Below are 20,128 nucleotides of genomic sequence, written 5' to 3'. Positions count from 1 at the left end.
AAGGCCCAGTGGCGAGACTCGCCTCATGAATCATTCATGACTGTGGCCCCGCCCACGCGCGGTGGCGCGCGCGTTCGCGCGAAAGAGGGAGCGCGGCTCGTACAGCAGCTGAGGGAAGGCGAGGGGACCTGGACTTTGCGCAGGCGCCGAGCGGTCTTAGTGCCTTTCGGGCTTGGCGGGCGCGCGCGGGAGGGCGGCGGCGGCGGCGCGGTGCGCAGGCGCGGCGGGCAGTGCGCAGGCGCCGGCGGAGGGCGGGCTGAAGCAGCTGAAGAAGCGGCGGCGGCGGCGGCGGCTCGGGCAGAGGGGCGGGAGCTGAGGCGGGAGCGGACCGGCTGGTGGGCAAGTGAGCGGCGGCGGAATGGTGGACTACCACGCGGCGAACCAGTCGTACCAGTACGGCCCCAGCAGCGCGGGCAATGGCGCTGGCGGCGGGGGTAGCATGGGCGACTACATGGCCCAGGAGGACGACTGGGACCGGGACCTGCTCCTGGACCCGGCCTGGGAGAAGCAGCAGCGCAAGGTGCGCGGCCCGCGGGCCGGACGGGCTGGAGGGGGTCTTGGAGGGGAGGTGGGGGGCTCGGAGGGGGTTGGAGGTCCTAAGAGGGAATTGGAGGGTCCGTGGCGGAAATTGGAGGTCCCGAGGAGGAACTGGCGGGTCTGGGAAGGGATTTGGAGTTGGAAAAGGAATCGCTGAGCTCGAGGAAGGAATTGGGAACCTGAAAAAATAATCGGCGGCCGAGCAGGGAACATGGGAGGCTAAAAAAAGGAGCCAGGAAGCCTGATGAGGGATTCGGAGGGTCTGGGAGGGCAGTTAGGGGAAACAGGAGGTGGGGGGGGAGGTTAAAACGGAATCGGGCTCTGAGGCGGGATTGAACGGTCAGAGGGTGGGTTGGGAGTGCCGGGGGAGAAACGAGGGAACGTGGGAAGGGAGTTTGTGGGTGAGGGCAAAATTAGGGGTTTGGGAAGTCAGGAGAGGATCTCGAATATGGAGGGGGTTGTTTGGAGTGCAGAAAGATCTGAAGAAGGTTGGAATCGAGGAAGCCTTAGGTCGGAGGCGTTCTAAAGGGGACGAAGAATCAGAAGTCTAAAGCCGGAGTGGGGGTACCAAGGGAGGGACTGTGGAATCTGAAGAGGGGTGGGAGGGCTAGGGAGGCCAGGAAGATGAGAGGACAGAATCGGGTATGAAAAGACGTGGGTCTTAGGGGGTGCTAAGGAGGTCTGGCGGGACTGGGGGCCTGACGAGGGTGGGGTGCTGATGGGAGAAGTTTAAGGGGCCTGCGAATAAGGTGTTTTTGAAGAGGGCGAGATTTATTCGGGGTCCCCTCTTTCAAAGGGAAGAGGAGAAGGTTGGGAGATAGGAGGAATGAGGAATTGATGAGGGACAGAGAAGCCGAAGGGGGGTACGGAGAGTATTGGGGGTATTTTGAGGTGGGGTTTCTGAAGAATTGCTGGGAGTTTGAAAAGCTCAGCAAAGCATGGAGGATCTTGAGGAAGACACAGTCTGGGAAAGGTGAGAGCGGTGGGAGGGAGCGTGGGCTGCAATGGCGGATAATGGGAGGGAGGTTAGTTTAGGAAAATGAAAGTCTCATTAGAGAGGGAATGTGTGATGCGTGGACTGAGAAGGGAGTTGGGGGGGCGCTTCTGGAGATGCAGTCCTGGGACTGGAGAGCGTATCTGTGTCGTAAAGGGAGAGTAAGGAGTTTTGGAGGAAGAGTGTCCAGGAAGAATTGTCTTTTTCGGAGAGAAGGGCAGGCGAAGGGATCCTAACGCAGTGTCTGTTTTCAGGCGGCATGTTGGGGTGTGGAAGCAACTCGGGAGGGACCCACAGTAGTGAAAGGGAGATCAGAAGTAGAGTGGGAGGCCCAGGGAAGGTGTTAGGGTGTGTGGGGGGAATAATGCAATGGGGGGGGCGAGCTCTGAGTCGCTATAAGAGAGGGTTTGAGTGTGTCGAGTGGGTGTCAGGGAGGGGGTTCAGCAGTGTGTGTGAAGAGGGTGGGAGGTACTCGAAGTTAGAGGCATATTAAATGTGATCCGGAGATCTGGATTTTCTTGCCAGATTCGTTACTAATTAGCTCTGTGGCCTTGGGCAAGACCCTTGATCTCTCATTGCAGTTCTGTCATCTGTAAAACGAGAAGGGATCGAAGGGTGATTCTAGAAAGATGGACATGTATGGAGTTGGGACTTTGGCTCTAAGGACTTGCGAGAGTGGGTTTGCCAGAGATTTGTTTTTCAGGAACATGGGGGCCGACCGAAGGGCTTGAGTGGGGAGCCGAGGGAAGGACGTGGAGAGTGTGACTGGAGGGTGCCAGTTGGTGCCCTGGGGCTCCGCACAGGTGGCCCAGTCTGGAGGGAGAGTGTGGAAGGAGCTGCAGTTCCAAGGCAGCTGAGGTGGCTTAACCTTGGGTAAATTACCAGCGTCTGCTTGAATTTCCTCGTCGGTAGTAATGGGGGTGGGGAGCGGGAGGCTGGGAGCGGGAGGCTGGGAGCGGTGCGTTTATCCGTCTCCCCACCTCCCTTGGGGTGGGCGCCTAGAGATAGCTGACATAAAAGCGCTTTTTGATGGGAAGGGGAGATCTAGTCTGGAATCTCCACAATAATGTGTTGCCTGAGGCAGCGCCAGGTTGGAAAAGGTTAAGAGTTGCCAAGAGACTTGGAAAGTTGGGAGGGGAATGGGGGCCACCGCTTCGTTTTTGAGGATGTCTAGGATCTGTCTTCTCCAGCTCTAGGTGCTTGAGAAAATGAGCTCCTCACCCTTTTTTCTCAGGTGATGGCGGGGGGAACCTTCCCTTTCCCTCCCTTCCTGTCTTCTACCCCTCCCCAAGTGACTCCTTTTGCTAGCTCAGTTCCACTCCCTACTGGGAGTTAGGGCGTGTGCTTGTGCTGCTCAAGGTTGTAGTCTCCCTTGCCCACAGGGTGAGGCTGGGCACCATTTGGGCCCTGGTGGGAACCAGGACTCACTGGAACCGCAACACCTTGCTGCCATGTGTAATTCTCCCTCCTCTTAGCTCCCAGCTCCTCCAGGGCCAGGCCAGGCTGAGGAAGAGGGTGGCTCACAGTGTCCTCTAATACCAGCTGCTTTAGATTCTCAGTAAGGGCCAGATTCTAGTACGTCCTGCTACTCCATTTACTCCAGCAAATATTTACACTTAGCTATTTGGGGCGGGGGGAGTATTGTTTCACTTCTGTGCCCTTTCCTGTCGTGGGCTAGGGATTCTTTATGAAATGGGGGAGGGAGTAGTGGAAAGGAATACACCAATTTGTGCTCTTCCCTCCCTGCCTTCTAAGAGACCTTCTCCCCTCCACCCCCAACAGGCTGGCTGTCATTTTTCTACATTGCAATGTCACTTTAGTGAGTGACAGATTGCCCTTCTTGCCTCTCCAAAGCAGAGCCACTGGACATAGGGAGAGTGACAGTCCTATGAGGGTCCTGTACATACATATTCTAAAAAAAAAAATCTGTGTCCAGAACAGCTGTAGGCCCTTAAAGTGGGTAGAGTTTAATTATTCTGGGAATTAAGCAAGAGTTAGCCCAAGTCAGAGGGTGTGTGTATCTCACTTCTACCTGGAAGCCCTTCGCTCTGACTTCTGGGGACCCCTGTAACCAAGGCGTTGTCCAGTAAGTAGGTTATGCAACAGTTTTTGCAAGGGAGGGCCATAAGTATTCTCCTGAGGGGACGGAGAAGCCCTGGTCTGGTGTTTGAGCAAATTCTTAAGCAATTATAGTTCTGGGCCACAGTTCCCTCTCCCAGTTTCCAAAAGGGGTATGGGTACCCTTGCCACCCTCTGCTGTTCTGGAAGGGTGAGACCTCTTGATAGTTATGCCCAGACTTCTCCTCACAGCCAGAAGAAATTCCTCACTTGCTAAGCTTTCATGTTCATCGAAACATCACTATTTACAGGGGCTTCAGCGTTTAGACTCTGACCTTTGGCTTGAGCTGTATTAGGTGTGAGTTAATTATTTGAAAAGTTCAATGGTGTTTTGTTTTTCTCCAAATTTTTTTTTTTTTTTTTAAAGCCTGATGATGGAGGCCCCAAAGTAGCCATCTGTTATTTTGTTCCATTACTCTAATTGCTTGCCTCTTAGGATCTAGCTAAGACTAACAGGTCCTTAGCAGTTTTCAAAATTGAATAACATACTTACAAAAAATAAAAAACTAAACAAACTCAATTATCATCTAAAAACACGACTGTGCAGATACATGTGCCTTCTTGGGAGAGCGGTAGGGGAAGCTGCTCAGCTGCTAGCACTCAGTTCTCCCCCTTCCTCCTCTCCAAAATGTGTTTTAGAACATGACTTTTCTACTGACTAAAGAAGAGGTGAGGTATGGGGGCATGGCCAGGGAGTACGGGGCTGTCTGAGATCCGGTCGGTGCCATGGAGCGGTGCCTGCCACTTCACGTAATAATAGGCAGTCCAGGGTGTGGCCCAGGGATTGCCCTCTGCCTTTTGAAACACCCTCCCTGGTTCCGGCTTCTGAGACCAACAGGAAGGCTACTTTGGCGGCAGGGAGCTGAGTCACCCTCCACTTGGGACTGGTGCTAAAAGCGTTCATTTAATGGAAGCCAATTGCTTGGCCTCAAGTGGGCTGCCTTTTGCACACAGTTTGGTGAAAGTGTTGGAGGAAACAACCCAGGAGATGAGGGTGGTGTTATTAATATCCAGGTGCTGTTAAACTCCTGAGATGCAGTCAGGGAGGTCCGTGAAAGTACAGGCCTGCGCTCTCAAAATGCCGTCTTACCCCGGTGGCAGGGGAGCAGGGACAAGTCTAGATTCCAGTCCAAGCCTCTGGAGCGGGACGGCTGCCGCTTCAACGTATACTCCAGTCATGGCAGACTTTGTCCAGACAGCACCGTTTTTCGGAATTAACTAACTGGGTGCATAGTACAAGTTCTCTGGCAGTGCTGTCTAGCAGATGACAGTGAGGAGAATGGAGCCAAAAAAGAATTGATTTGGGAAGGCCCAAGGAATTTGAGACTGTTGAGACAAACACTTTAGGCTTTTGCTACACTGATTTATAGCGTGCTGGGAATTGTACAAGCCTTTGACCAGATCTTAGGGTTGTTCTTTAAAAAATGATTCCCTTGCTGCTGCTTTTATTTTTTGAAGGGGAGAGGGGAAGGGCAAAAATAATTACTGAACAGCTGTTTGCTGTAGTATCACTTGCTCATTCAGGTTTTCTGAATAGCTAAAATATCAACATGTTTATATCTCTTCCCCGTCATTTAGTATATTCCAGAGCAATGTTTCCCCAGCCTTATCCTTGTTTCCTTCACTTAGTGATGGCCGTGTTCTCATCGTTCACATTTGGTTCCCTTCCCTCAGTTTCCTTCCGTTGCCTTTATTTACATATTTGGTTTACAGAGTTACAAAAATGCTCATGTTACCTTGTTTAAGATTTTCCCTCTCCTTTTCTTTTTTCATGGAAATAAGAGGCAAGTGATAGCAATTTGGTAATTCAATGGCTTCGGTAACTGAGACAGTGACCTATTAAAGGTAGACGGAAGTCTCTACTTGACCAGATGCAAATACTGTCATCCGTGGAAGTTTGAAAGAAGCCTTTATATCGTGGGTAGTTTGAGAGCTCAAGATCAGTCTCCTTTAGAATGGGTTTAAACTTTGAAACATCAAAGCAGAGTTATAAGGAAACTTAGTTTTACAATGTTGGCAGTTGTAGGCGCCAGAATTTGTTATAAAGTGTCTGAAAGTGGCACAAGTATCACTTACTTTTCTTCAAGAAGGTTTATGAGTTACATGTTAGTCAGTATGCCAGGTATCAAGGAGTGTAATTTTAAATGAATCAAAGAGAAACATAATCGTTTTAAATTCCAGCCTGTTTAAAGAGTGATCTTATTATTATTATTTTTTTAACCTCTATGACATGTACCAGGAAAGAGTGATCTTATTGAGGTGAAAAATTAACCAACTGGCTGGGGCGGAAGGATCCCACCTGCTCGCGAAAGTGAAATCTTTGCGTATGTTTAACTGGCAAGAGCGTCCTTACGTTAGTGCTGGGGAAGTTTTATCCAAGTAGTGGCGGTCTCCCTGGGATTATAAAAATCCCTGAGACATTTGTCTTGGTGTTGTGCCTTTTTTGGTTGTGTTCTTTCATGTCCTCCCCATCCCCTTTCTCTTGTAAACAACAAAGGCATTAACTTGGAATGTCCATGGAAAGTCTTTAAAAGCTGATTGGTGTAACTTGGTGGCCTTCCCTTTAGTTGGAACAGTATTTACTCTGGAAGAGGCCAGTGGCCTTTTTCTTAGACGTGATTTATTGAAGTGTTATGTAAAAGTGAGTGGATTGAGTTTACTTGGGGTTTGCTATTTGCCACCTGTCGCTGTCCGGGCTCCTGCTTTCCTCGGATGAGCCCCGTTCTCTCCTCCCTACCCCACAAGTGAAGGACTCCCCTGTGTTTCTAGAAGGGACAGTGGTTCCCCCGCCAGAGCAGTCTCCCTATGCTTATCTCCATGCTTCCCAAACTTCAGTCATTTGTGATTTTTCCATAACTACTTTTGTATGCTGAGTTATTTTCTTTAAGTCAATTTGCATTTTACATTAAGTTTTAAAAGGAAAATTGATATGACTATGGCAAATGGAAAATCAACTTTCCTGGCCATAAATAAAAGGAAATTATGAAAACAAACACGTTGAAAACAAAACAGTGGCCTTAGGTTCTAGGTAGATAGTATTTTTGCAGAAGGCTCTGGGCCAGAGGCCTGCTCTCTTTGTTAATGAGTGTTGGTGAGGTGCTAAAGACTCACCACTACCAAGCAGAGACTTTCTCTTTGAAGTCGTCAAGTTTACAAGAAAATCAAAGAGTATAGCTTTCTCAGTATGATTCAAGGTTTAATGTAAGGTGTGAATAATCCTTAAAATCTCTCGTGTACATGCCACGCTTGGGGAAAAAAACTCGATCTCACTGGGCCCTGGAAACGTGCCATGGGGTGAGCAGGTCAGTGACTTACCCAGGATCCCACAGCCCCTCTTGACTTGAAGATATTGCTTGTGATTGGAGGATACTTGATTAATCTTCTGTTTCAAACGTTAGGGCTTTGGGGGCAGGTTTTTCTTTCTGCTTTTTGAGACACTGCAGCCTCAAACTCCTGACCTAAAGCGACCCTCCTGCGTCAGCCTCCCAAAGTGCTAGGATTACAGGTGTGAACCCCTGAACCCAGCCTTGGGTTTTGTTTTTTAAGAAGCCAGGCCACATGTTAAATACAGTTGTCCCTTGGCGTCTGTGGGGAATTGGTTCCAAGACATCCCCCATCCCAAAATCCACAGATGGTCAAGTTCCTTACATAAGATGGTGTAGCATTTGCATATAACCTGTGCGTATCCTCCTGAATACTTTAAATCATCTCTAGATTACTTATAATATCTAATACAGTGTAAATGCTATGTAAATAGTTGTTAGACTGTATTGTTTAGGGAATAATGACAAGGGAAAATCGTCTGTACATGTTCAGTACGGAGACAATTGTTCATTCCCCCCCCCACCACCACCCAATATGTTCGGAAAAAACATGGTTGGTTGCATCCACTGATTTGGAACCCGTGTATACAGAGGGCCGATTGTGTGAGAATTGTGCGTTTATCACTTGCTTCTCATACAGCTTTTCCTTTTTAAGGCTCCGGTTTTCTAACACGTACACACTTAAAGCTTGGCTGCTCCCATGAATAAAGCATACTGCTCCCCATCTGGGCATTTGAACCCTCCATTCTGAAAGGAGAGCAGTACCCTCCTGCCGAGTTAAGAAAGGCTTATTTAGATGTTTTTCTTTCAAATATGAGAACAGAACAGATTCTTTGTCTTCCAGTGGAGCTATCCACGTGGGGCAGAAGTAGTAGTAGCAGCGGCAGTTACTACTCTGCAGAACACAGTGAAGTCATCTTGGGAAATATCGAGGGTGTTGCAATGGTTGAATGAGATGCTAGAACACCAGCAATACAATAGCATTTGTGTCTTCAGCTTCAGGCAGAAATAAAGAAGACATTGTGGTTTGTTTTATGCTTTTTTAAGTTTTACCCCCAAAGGTGTGTGGGGCTGAGTGATGTCTGTCACTGGCTTTCTAGTGGGTTTTTCTTTTCATCTTTTTCCCCCTCCTTGATGGCTTTTGAGAGTGAGTGGAAGCCACGGTCGAGGTGGATTGGAGGCAGCGCAGAAAGCAGGCCGTATGCTTCACTTTTGTTCTCCATGTCTGAAGGGAACACATTTGGGTTTTGCATCTCCAAAAAACCTAAGATAAAGAGTTTCCCTATCTTACCTCCCGAGTAGTAATGACTCTGATTCCAATTCTAAGAATGTCTTAATTAGCAGCCATTCCAAATGGAGGCACTGCAGGAAGTGAAGTAGATGCACTTTTTTCCCTTCCTTCCTTCCTTCCTTCCTTCCTTTCTTCCTTCCATCCATCCATCCATCCATCATGGAAGGAAGCTTGCTTGCAAGTGATTCAACATTCAGCCACGCTGAGAAGTTGCTTGAGAGGGGCGTCACAATAAGAGGATTTGTGAGTCTATAGCTCGTATTATCAAAATGACAGGCCTTCCTTTGCCAAGGGCCAAGGGCAGTGCTGGAAGCTGACTTCAGTCATTGTCATCAGGGCCTTGGTATGTGCGTGTGTAACGGTTAACACATTAGTGCTGTATGATCAATCTCAATGTGGGTATGAGTAAAAGGTATTTAGTTGATATCACCATGGAAACTGAGTTGCTTACTTGCTGTTTTGGGGAGTGCCAGCATACCAAAGGCAGCGCTAGTGGTGGAGTGTTAGGCTCCTGGGCAGAAAAAAAGATGCTGCCAGCTGGTCTCACAGGAAAATACCCACTAGCATAGTGTCCATGCTGGGTGGGAGGATGAGAGCCCTCTGTCCCCAAGTGCAGGAGTTAGGCCAATCCATTTTATATTTATTTTTGTTTTATTTTTTTGAGACAGGGTCTCACTCTGTTGCCCAGGCTGGAGTGCAGTGGCATCATCATAGCTCACTGCAGCCTCGAATTCCTGGGCTCAAACGATCCTCCTGCCTCAGCCTCCCAAGTAGCTGGGACTACAGGCACATGCCACCCCACCTGGCTAATTTTTTAATGTTTTGTAGAGACAGGATCTCACTATGTTGCCCAGGCTGGTCTCGAACTCCTGGCCTCAGGCAGTCCTCCTGCCTCAACCTCCCAAAGTGCTAGGATTACTGGCATGAGCTACCAAGACCTGCCTCAGTCCATTTTATTAATGAGGGGTGCGTGAGAGGTGGAGAGGAAAAAGAAGAGCACACCATGAAAGCTGCTGCTGCTGGCTTTGTGGCTGGGACGTGTGCTTTTTCTCTAGGCATTTAGAGTTGGAATCTCAGCTATGTGACTTCTTAATAGCAGGGCAAAATGTGCCGGCATCTTTTGCCTGCTTTCACAAACACTGACAAATTAAAAAGAACTCTGAAGTTTCCAGCAAATCCCAAGCACAAGTAACGTTTTAAAAAAAAAAATGCACATCCTCCCTGCTACAACTTTGGCAGTAAATATACTTTTTTCTCCCAATCACTCCCCTCCCCTTCTTTCCGTTAAGAAAATGAGTATCTTTGCATTAAACTATATATTTGATGAAACTATTAAATGCTTTCGCAAAGTGCTTTGGCTGTTACTGGCATGCCTTGCATTTGGAAGGGTCAGAGTTTTGTTGTTTTTTTTTTTTTTAATTTAAGACTTGTGTGATCTTCCAGTTCTGGCCTATGAGATTAACTCAGTTTCAAAATTCAAAATGTCTGGAAGCAGCCGACTTGCCAGGGTGGTTCGGGGCAGTCTGATGGATCCACCCTTCTCACAGGCTGTCCACTAACCAGTCATGATTCAGATTTTCAAGCCCTGGAAGGTATCCAGACGGTAAACATCACCAGGAGTGTGAGGCGGTTACTTTTCTTTTTCTTTCCTTTTTTTGATCATTTGAGCTGCACTGCCAAGACTGTGGTAGGACTGGCCTCTAAAACGGAAAGGCCTGTATCGAGATGTCTTTCTCAGGGACGCTGGCTGTAGTCACCCAGCACTGTGTCTCTTGGTGAGGTTAGAAGAAAGAAATACCCAGACCAGTTAGGGGAGGGAATTCTTGGCCATATTTTGAAATGAATTTTCCCTTTCCGTTTGTAACTTTCATTAACTCACTGATGAGGGACAACCCATGGAAGAGAATTTAACCCATTGAAAGCTGTGAACTAATTTAGGGATGATTGGTATCATGGCCCAAAGCTGTGTAAGGTAAGGGGGTAACACTCAGCTCCTACTCGTTGCCTGGAAACACTCCAGAGATTCAAAGGGAACAAGCTTTGACCATAAAAACAGAAGGCTCACAGTGCACTGAGTTCTCTTAGTAGCTACCGTAGACTTGAGAAAATTCTGGGCCTCTTTAATAAATAAGCATAAAGCAGTCCTTGCCAAATAGGGCCTGCTCTAGGGCCATGGGGTTAGCTTGGGAGACAACTTTCTTGCCTAAAAATAAGTGTATGTTCCTATCAGACATTCCAAGCATAGTTTAAACATGAGACTTCTGAGTAGCAGTTCAGGCTCTGTGGGTAGAATTATGTCAGAGTGTGGGCAGTGAGGGTCTTTGTGGAGTGTGCCCCCTGCTTTGGGATTGGCTACGGCCACCAAGTAGATCAGATGACCAAATGCAAACCATCTTCCATCTCGTTTCTTTCTTTTCTTTTTTTAAATTTTTTACTCTTCTTTTTCTGCCCTTGGATTCCATCTCATTTCTATGTGTTCTTGATCTACTCACAGGCTGGTGGGGGAGACAGACAGCAAGCGAGTAAATAATAAACAAGATAACGTCAGATTGTGTGCTATAAATTAAATAATAACAGCGTTTTACTCTGTGCTAGACACTGGACATTATTCTAAGTGCTTCATATGGAGTGACTTGTGTAATCCTGAGAGATGGGTGTTGTTACCCTTCTAGAACTCATGCAGAAATGGATCCATGGGCCGTTAAGCCTCTTGCCCAGGTGTCGGTGCCAGTGCCAGGATTTGAACCTGGAAGTTCTGGCTTTCTAGCTTATGCTCTTATTTCTACACTGTGTTGTAGACTGTGGTTGGAACTGGCTTTAGGAGAGGCTGGGGAGGGGAGGAGAGTGCAATGCGGGTACTTTAGGTGGAGAGGAAGGTCTCTGAAGACATGGCATTTCAGCTGTTCCCCTAAAGGATGAGAAAAAGGGAGCCAAGAGAGCACTAGGGGAAGGCTGTTCCAAGCAGAGGGAACTTAAGTGTGGCAGCCCCGAGGAGCAGAAGGAGGGCAAGAGTGGTCAGGGTAGGACAAGGGGAAGAGATGGGCACAACCAGATCACTTAGAGCTGTGTTGTCAGACATGCTGATGAGAGCTGGAGTCAACTTGTATCTGCAAATTCAGTCCCTGTTAGACTCTAGTAGTTCAGGGACTTCATGCTTCCAGGACTTTGGCACGACAACCCTTCCCTTCCAGGCCCCTTGGACAGGCCAAACCAGAACTGGCTTCTAAAGTGGGAATCCCAAGACTGTAGAACATTAAACCAAACAAAAGCTTTAATCATCTGTGTGATCGTTGCGCAGCAGGCACCTGTACTTGATTAACACGTTGGTAACTTTTGAATCTGGAGTTTTATAGCACTGTGTACTCACAATGGCTTTGTAGTATGGCTCTCTCCGAGAACTTAACTTGTACCACATGAACAAGTTCTCAGCTCCCTTCAATCTCATCAAGAGGATGTTCCTACCTGGTAAGATGCCACTTGCTTTACAAAGCATCTTTTGTAAAATGTTGAGTCTCCCTCTTTGAAGTTGGAAGCTAGGAAGCCTGATTTTTAAATTGGCTTTTCTCCTAGGTCCTTTTCTTCTCTATAAATCCCTCTTTCATTTGCTCAGTATTTCCTCCTTGTTTCCTTTGGTTGGGTGGAGCTAGGGTGGTTCTAGTTTGGAGAAAGAGACAGACATGCCGGCTGATTCAGCCTGAGACATTCAGTTTCTGTACTCCACTGGAAGCCAGTCCAGGAACAAGGTAGATTTCACTGGCCCTGTGGCTCCCCATTTGAAGGCAGAGCTGGTCAAACTAGTTACGTGGCTTTACTCAGGGAGGGAGGAACGGCAAGAGCTCTGGGCTATCAACAGACACTCCTGGCTCTGTACACATAGCACCTGGCAAGAAGTTAAGTTCACGGGCCATAAAACGTCCATCGTGCACATGGGCTAGGATTCTGCCCTATCCTTGATGAGACTCGGAAACAAAAATCATCCCTGTGGACAGAATGTAAAGGAACAAATGAATATGAAGGTGTCCTATGACGGCACGGCCAGCCCGGCTGCTTCAGCTAGAGAGAAGATGGCGAGGTTTCCATTCTTCTGGCAGCGTACTCATGTGAACTTGTTAAATCTTTTAAGTGGCTGTATAGGAGGGGAGATAAGTTTGTGTGTGTTTATGTGTTTATCCTTATCCCCTTAAATACAAAAATAAAACTTCCCCGTTATGAAATTGATTCAGAGTGGGAAGAAAGTACATGGCAAGTGGAAAATGTGTCAGATCATATTGAGTCCTACCCCACGTTTGGGATACAGCTGTAAGTTTCCGTGGTGGGTGGCTTATTATGCATTTATGCTGAGCTGAACCTGCTCCAAGTTGTTGCTGCAGATAGAAAAGGCTTTCCTGGGGGGAGGCTGCCTCTTTCTATCACACTATGAAGACTTGGAAGGTCCTTTTGAAAGCCTTCAGCATTTGCCACTTGGGTAACAAAATTAGAGGCTGATAACCAAAGTGGGTCTGCATTTTATAGCCGTCTAGCTTCTTGTGTAATATGAGTTGGGGCTTCATGGGTCCTGGAGTCCAGCACTCAGGTAGAAACATGACCGCCAGGGCCAGACAACAGCCCTCGCTGGGCCCCTCTGCAGAGCAGAGCTGTGCCGAGCCTATAGGGGCATGAGGGAAACCGGAGACCCGGCCCATGCTCTCAAGGAGCTCACGGTGTAGTTGGGCAGAGAGTGAAGCCACATGAGACCTCAGAAGGACACTAAGCAGCACCCCGACAAGCCCACAGCTCTCTAGCCGTGTCCTGGGAGAGGAAAGGGGTGAATAAGGGCAGGTGGGGTCAGTCATGGAAACTTTCATAAAGGAGGTGAGTGTGCAGGCGGGGCGGGCCTTTCCCCAGCTGCGGGCAGGTGGCCGGGGGCTAGTGCTGGAGGGTCCTGTGTGCAGGTAAACAGCATTCCTTAGCTGCCTCTTTCGAGCAGTCCTGCCAGTTCCTTCTCCATGCTCGGTATGTCTTAGCCATGCCTTAGAGCCTCTGAGTAGCAAGACTCTAGGTTTCGGGTCCTGTCACTTTCACAGATACAGTGGGTGGGCCAGACCCTGCTCCCCAGGTGGGAGTCTGCGCTGTGCCTTTTGAGGCATAGTCTCTTCAAAATAAGCACAGGTTTAAAAAAAAAAAAAAAAAAAGACTCTCTTGCTCTCTTCTTATGTCTAAGGGTCTCTCTCCAAGCCCTGTGCCTTAACAGCCCTTCAGGGTGTGTGGTGCCGCACGGTCTCCCCGTCCAGATGGTCACTCAGAACTGGGGACGGCCATTCTGCATTGAGAGGTGAATGGGATCGACTCCCGTGGCTGGCCGGTCTGGTGTGCCACAGTTTGTGTGTCGTCCCTGCAAGGAGGGCAGCTGGGATGTGTTCTGCCGTAAGAGTTTATTCTCGCCTGCCAAGCTAAGCTTCCAGGTGCTATTATTTTCTTTAAATAAATGCCTTAGAGCTGGCTTGTGGAACTCAGAGTTCCCATCCCAGGCACTACTCCAGTGTGTTTAAAAAAAAAAAAAAAAGACAAAACAAAAACCCCCATGCTGATGCTTATGGCCAAATGTGTGACTCAAATAGCGCTGTGCCCTTGATACACTGTCCCCAAATTGACACACTCGAGCTGCGTTCTGGCCCTTGCCTCTTTCTTTGTGTGGTTTCAGGTGGGGTTTTGCCCCCTTCAGAGGACGCACGAGAGCTATGTCAGCTCATGCAAGTAGAATAGTGGCTGAAACCATCCAGGAGAATTTGGTCTCCACCTGGGACCAGTGGGTTTGCTGTAGAAGGATTTGCTGAAGAGGGTGAGGGTGGAAAGTGTCACTTGGATCGAATTAGTCTCTGTAGCTTGAGCACCAAAGCACTGTGGTGCCACGAGGGAGAGGGAGGGGGCCGTAGGATATTAGCACAACCGGTTACTATTTCCTTTCCCACCTTGTCAGGGCTTCCAGGCAGGGTCTGCCTGACAGTCCTTACTAGGTGCCTGTTTCTCCCTTTTTGAAAGGCAGAGATGATAGGGAGGTGGACATTCTTTGAGAAGACAACCTAGGGTTCATTACTTGTAGTTGGGGCATATATCGCTTCACCCCCATTTTGGGCGAGGTTTCTTGGGGAGAAGTTGCAGAATATTCAGGGTGAGTTTCTTGCATGAAACCCAGGGGCTGGGAGGAGACGCCTGCTCAGCTGGTGGGTTAGCCGATAGCACCCAGCCTACCCACCAAGATAGGAGGCGGCTCAGATGTCACTGGGATTCACAGTGTCACAGGCTGTCTCCTGGCCCAAGCAGCTGCACCCTGGGAGGGTGTGAGAGCACTGAAGCTCCTGTGGGAGGGTGCGTCTGGCACCCCCGTGTCCATGCTTGGCTCTGGCAGCAGAACCAGGAGGTAGTGAAAGGTGTGGGGTGGGAAGAGGGCCAGGGCCGGAGCACAGCCTTTGGAGGGAGACGGACCTGGGCTTCACACCCGCCTCCTCCACCTACTGGCTGCGTGACCCTGGGCATGTGACAGAGGCTAAGCCTCGGTGCCGTCCTTTGACAAGGGGTGTCATCCTATCTCACAGGATGATTCTGAGTATTAAACTCGATAAATGGTGTGTACAAAGCACTTAGCACAGTGCCTGGTATGTTGTAAGTGCTCAATAAACTTCTTAAAATAATTTCAACGGCTCACCATCCTGCATCCAGGTGGGGTCTGCTGCCTGAGTCTCCTCTTCAAAGGGGTTGAAAGGGCTCGCCGAAATGCGCAGCTCAGTGGGAAACCAAAACATAGACCCCCTTTCCTGAAGTTTCCCCCTGGGAACTCCAACTTCCAAACCCAGCCAACAACTTCAAAGAAGCATCTTCCATCAAGTGGCAGCATGCACTTGAGCTGAAGGGACAGAGCCCTCTGCCCAGCCTTTGCGTCCATCTGGGCTTCATTATCTGGGAGGTGGCTTCTTGTTTCATAGTTGCGGCCCCTGAACAATTTTGTGTCTGGTTGAGCCATAGGCAGTGCCAGGAAGGTTCTTTCGTGAGTAATTCAGCTTGTTAGTAAGTTTGCTGTCAGCCGAGAGCCTCCTTTCCCTGGGTCCCCTGTCCCTGTCCCCTGATCCCCAAAGAAAAAAAGAAAAAAAAAATTCCTGTCGACTCAAGTTAGAAACAGCCCGCAGCCTAGTCAGGCTGCCTTCTCTTCAACTGGTAAATGATGTAGAAACAGAAAGGGCTTCCCACCGATAACCCCAAAAATGACTGCCCAGAAACGCTGTCAAACGGGGCCAAGGGGCCAGGAGGTGCACAGGAGCCTGTGCCCAGCTGCTGACCTGGAACGTGAGGCTTTGTAGAGGGCTTGGAAGGCCTGTGCCCCTCCAGGCCTCCTTCCCCCAGTGCTTCTCACGCCTACTGCTCCATCCTCTTTTCTCCTCCTTCCCAGCCCCCCTTTCCTGGGGTCACTTCCTGATGCCATTCCTCAACTTAGCCCCTATCCCCCCCAAAAGCAATCAAATCCACAACCTAATAAGGCAAAAGAATGAGGAGAATGTCCGCCTCCCAGCCTCTCCCCTAACAGGGCGCAGGGCCGCTGCAAATTTGGAAAATGTTACAGCCAGAGTGACAACTGGTTGGGGGTGGGGCGGGGGGCGTGCAGCCATTTTCAGGAGCTGCCCATTGTTGGCTGTTGGCTGCAGGCAGGACCCTGAGGGAGGGCCACCAGGTTTGTGCTTTCCAAATCGGGCTGTTGACACCCTTCTAGCACAAAAAAAGTGTATGGAAAGTAACAGCCTGAGTCAGCTGCACCTCCAATTGTGGGATTTGCATGCTAGGAGAACACAGAGTACAAACACGAAAGTCCGCCGTGGGAGCACACTTGGAGACATCTCGCCTCCGTCATGGATGGGACTCTGCAAATCCAAACACTTTTGCCTCTGAGATGAGCAGTTTTCTTCCCTTTGACTGTGCCAGGGTTAAATTAGCCCTGGCGTTAATTAAAACTTGTCAACACTTGGAGTGGGGCCCCCTAGAAACCTGTCACCCCTCCTACATCATTATCCCCAGCAAATCAACCCTCTCTGAAGCAGTTTCCATCTAGGGGGAGGGAGGAACAAGCCCCTCCGTGCTGGGAAGCCCTGGGGGAAGGGGGCTGGCTGCGCCAAACCTACTTTGTTTTGGAAGGTCAAGCTTAGTAATTAACCTGAATGCTTGGGGGAGGGGACAAAGGAGAAGGAACCAGGTCTAGGGATGTGCCAGGTCTTTCAAATTGCTAATTATCAGCAAGCGTGAGGTCATCCGTAAATATATCTAATTCTTTAGCTTGTAATTAAGGTGCTCATTAAAAGTGCAGGGAAGTTTTGTTTTTTTCTTAAAAGGAAAAAAACACAAAAAGCCTTTGTTTCAACCTGACAGGATGGCTCGGAGCAGGGGGAGGACTCAAGGCACAGGACTAGTTTCCTGTCTTAAGAACCTTTACAGGAAATTCACTGCAAACAATATTGGTGACCCTGCCAAGGAGGCAAACCTGGGGTGATGTCATTGTTCAAAGCTGTCACTGCCAAGCCTCTGGCCTTGGGGGAGGAGGGTTGGTGGGATTAAAAAATGAGTTTGTGAGCGGCGCGTGTGCTGTGTGTGTGTGTTTAAAAGATGCAAGTCAAGTGAAAAGCCGAGTGGGAAAGAAATCACGGGGTAGGCAGTCTTGGAAATATTCTTATCTGGGTTCAGCTTTCCTTGTTTTCCTAAGTTTAAAAAATCGTCTCTTACTATTTTTGCTCCTCAAAATGCTGCTGCTTTTTCAGAGACGGCCTTTTCTGAGCCGTTCCCCATTTGGTGCTTGGGTAACTGGCTGTCACAGTATGGAATTTGTGGCCCACAACGCAGGGTGGTAAGTTAGGCACGAGGTAAATGCTCGCTCCGTTGTTATGAAGTGTGGAAACTGAGACACTGGACTAGTTTGATGTGTCTGTTTCTTCCACAAAAAACATTTTGGAAAACTACCCAGTGCCAGTGAGTTGGCATCTCTAAGTTGTTAATCTTCCCATGTGCCTCCAGGAACCGTCTGGAGCATCTCTGAAAAAAGGACAAGCTTTGCATCTTGTCATTTTTCCTCTGGCTGGAAGTCTGAGAGGCATAAACACAGTCTTAAAATGAAAGCAACAAAAATAAACTCAAAGCAGCCCTGTGTGAAGACATTAATGCAAAATATGCAAGCCGGCTTCCTATTTATATGGCAGAAGGCAGTCGTAAGAAGATCCAGGCCTGGTTAAGGAGAGTTATGTCTTTTGAGGTGCCTGTTCCTTAGAATTCCAAATAAACCATGGGTGATTACTCAGATGAGCTGTAATGTGGTTTCTTGTTTCATGCTTTGCACAGTCCAGTTTCTTGATGGAACCAGTGCTCTCTGAAATGCTAATGCGGGATCAGGATACAGTTAGAGTGCCCCCTCCTTGTGCCCCTCCTGACATCCTAACAGCTTCAGAAGGAAGTTTGAGGATTAAACGGGACAGCCGTGTACGTTTCCTGTGATCTGTTAATAATCTTTTTTCCTTTTTTTCCTCATTCAACTAACATTTACCCAGATTCTGTGTTAGGCTCGAAGATACAGCAAGAAAGAAAACCAACCCGGCCTTGTCCTTAATAGCACTTGCATTCTTGAAGGAAAGACTGACAATGAATTAAGTGATGGAAGCCAGCTGAGTATGAGGGTGACGGGCAGATGTGAATGCGGTTTGCTGCTTACTGACTGACTGAAGTAGGCCCGTGGACATTGCCTTCATGGGTTTGGGAAGGATTTTTCCGATGTGCTCTGTGTCTGGGAACTCAGGTGTTCAGGGCTACCTCCCTTATGAATTAACCTCCAGAAGAGTCATGGGTGTTTGGTTCTTGGTGTGTGGTTTCATAGGCTCCCCAGGGCTGAGGAGTTACCATGGGATCCTGGCTTTTTCTTAGTTCCTGGTTTGGGACATGTTGCTGGAAAGGAATGACAGATCTAGGCAAGAGGGATGCATCTTCTAGCCAAGGAAACCAGAGTTTGCAGGTGTCCCCATCAATGGAATCTCTAGAATTTCTAGCTGGGAAAAGCTTAGGTGGCCCATTGTGGTTTAAAGTGGATGGATCCGGGTAGGGCACTAGGCTTGGAGCTGTAGGCATGCTGTTTATGCTTAGATTGCTTGTGTATATGAGGCAGCTGGGGAGGAGCTGGTGGAGATCATCACGGTGGGTGTGGGTGGCAAAGGTTATTGCTACCCATTTCCTAGGAAGATGGGTTCCCTTCGGTTGCTTGAGCTGCTACTTGTTTCAGGAGCTATGTTGGTGCAGTTGGTGCCACAGTTTTGTGGTAACTGCCAGGAAGCTGAGCCCAGTGTGGCCTCAGGAAGTTGATGAGGTTAGCACCACTTTTTGGTTATAGTACCAGGGCTGACACCCTCATGGTTGTAGCCCTGGGGTTTTGTTCTTTGGGGACACTTTGGAATTGTAGCTTGGCATGCTGGTTCACTAGCTCCACAAGCAAAAGACTCATTGGGTAGCTTGAAGCAAGAGTTGGGAGAAGGAGGGAAAGGTAATTGCAGCCCAGCCAAGAATATCAAGGCTCAGTCTTCAATGTATGGAAACTTTAGTGCTTTTCTGATCTTTAGTGGAAATAGCTGTTCACTCTTAGTGCTAGTTGGAAATTGTTGGCAGCTGAAGAGGGTCATTCCGCAGGGGCCCACAGAGCCAGTGTATCTGGTGTTTCTAACATTTTCCTAACCATACCTTTCTCCATTCGCCCCATCCCAGCCTCTCAGCCCCACCATTTGGGTAGGGTGCCTGGAAAGAATGTCTCCTAGGTCCCCTGGGAACTTTTGCATTTCTACTCACGGGAGTTGGGGATCACACAACACCCTGCACTTCTCCCTGGGCTTTCAGGTCATCTGTGGGAGCACAGGAACGCGGTGGGATGGAGGTCAGACTAGGTGGAAAGCCACTCCAGGGCAGCTCTACCCTCAGTCCCTTTTCAGGAACAGTGAGGACAGGGGTGGCTCTATACTGGCATGTGTCTTGTTGCTCGGGGTGGGTGGTTCTGTCATTTGGGCCATTGTGAGGGGAATGGATGTGAGTGCTCCTGATTCTCTTCTCCTGGGGCTGAGGGACTGCAGTCCTAGGTTATCACAGGGCAGGTGACAAAAACAAGTGAAATAGCCTGGGTGGGGACTAGGGCAGCCACTGCTCAGCTCCAGCTGATTGTGGCCAGGTAGGAATGGGGGCCAGGGACTTCATTTTCCAAGAAGCTGGAAATCCTGAGTTTTATGGGGCAATTAATTCAACTTAAAAACAAAACAAAAAACGTGTAGGCCATACAAATGGGGCCTATTTGGCACCAAGAGCTACCCACCCATTTGTGACCTCTGACCTTGCGTGGTCTTGATGCTGTCTCTGCCTCTCCTTTAGTTTCTCCTTTCCTCTTGACTGAATTTCTGCTTCTGAATCCTCTTACTGGAAGGAAGAAAATCCATTTTCTTTTGCCCCTCCAGTGATAGCTCTGACAAAAGGTGGTTGAAGTGTGGAATGGTAGCAAAAAGGGTTTGCTTTATCTGTGGTTTTCCACCGTCTGGACTCTTCCCCTTTTCCTGTTACCATAGATAATTAAGAGTTGGTTACTCAAAATTCCTCTCACCATATACATATTTTTAGGATCTAGCTCTAGGTTTCTACGAACAAAAACAGCGGAAAGGTTTTTTTTTTTTTGTCTGCTTGTTTTAGAAGGCCCAAAGCAATACTTCCATACAAAGGCAGCTGTTCTGCACGCACAGTGACCCATGGACAATGCCAGCCTCCACACCTCACTGCCAGTTCACAACTCGCACCCAAGTGGCAGATGTACAGAGACACTTCTTTAGGATTGATCGCTTA

General features: G+C 48.7%; 1 protein-coding gene across 4 annotated transcripts in view; it reads left to right on the top strand.

Moving 5' to 3' along the window:
• Nucleotides 1-225: 225 nt before the first annotated feature.
• ACTN4 (actinin, alpha 4) overlaps nucleotides 226-20,128 on the top strand; it is a 69,165-nt gene continuing 49,262 nt past the window's right edge. For all 4 annotated transcript variants that reach the window (XM_012657058.1, XM_012657055.1, XM_012657054.1 and 1 more), the window contains exon 1: nucleotides 226-520. In XM_012657058.1, the coding sequence (XP_012512512.1) occupies nucleotides 359-520 (162 nt within the window). In that variant the 5' untranslated portion in view covers nucleotides 226-358. The remainder of the gene's footprint in view (nucleotides 521-20,128) is intronic.

Source organism: Propithecus coquereli, unplaced genomic scaffold (assembly GCF_000956105.1).
Source record: "Propithecus coquereli isolate 6110/MARCELLA unplaced genomic scaffold, Pcoq_1.0 Scaffold53, whole genome shotgun sequence".
NCBI lineage: Eukaryota > Metazoa > Chordata > Mammalia > Primates > Indriidae > Propithecus > Propithecus coquereli.
This window is presented reverse-complemented; position numbering and strand designations above follow the sequence as displayed.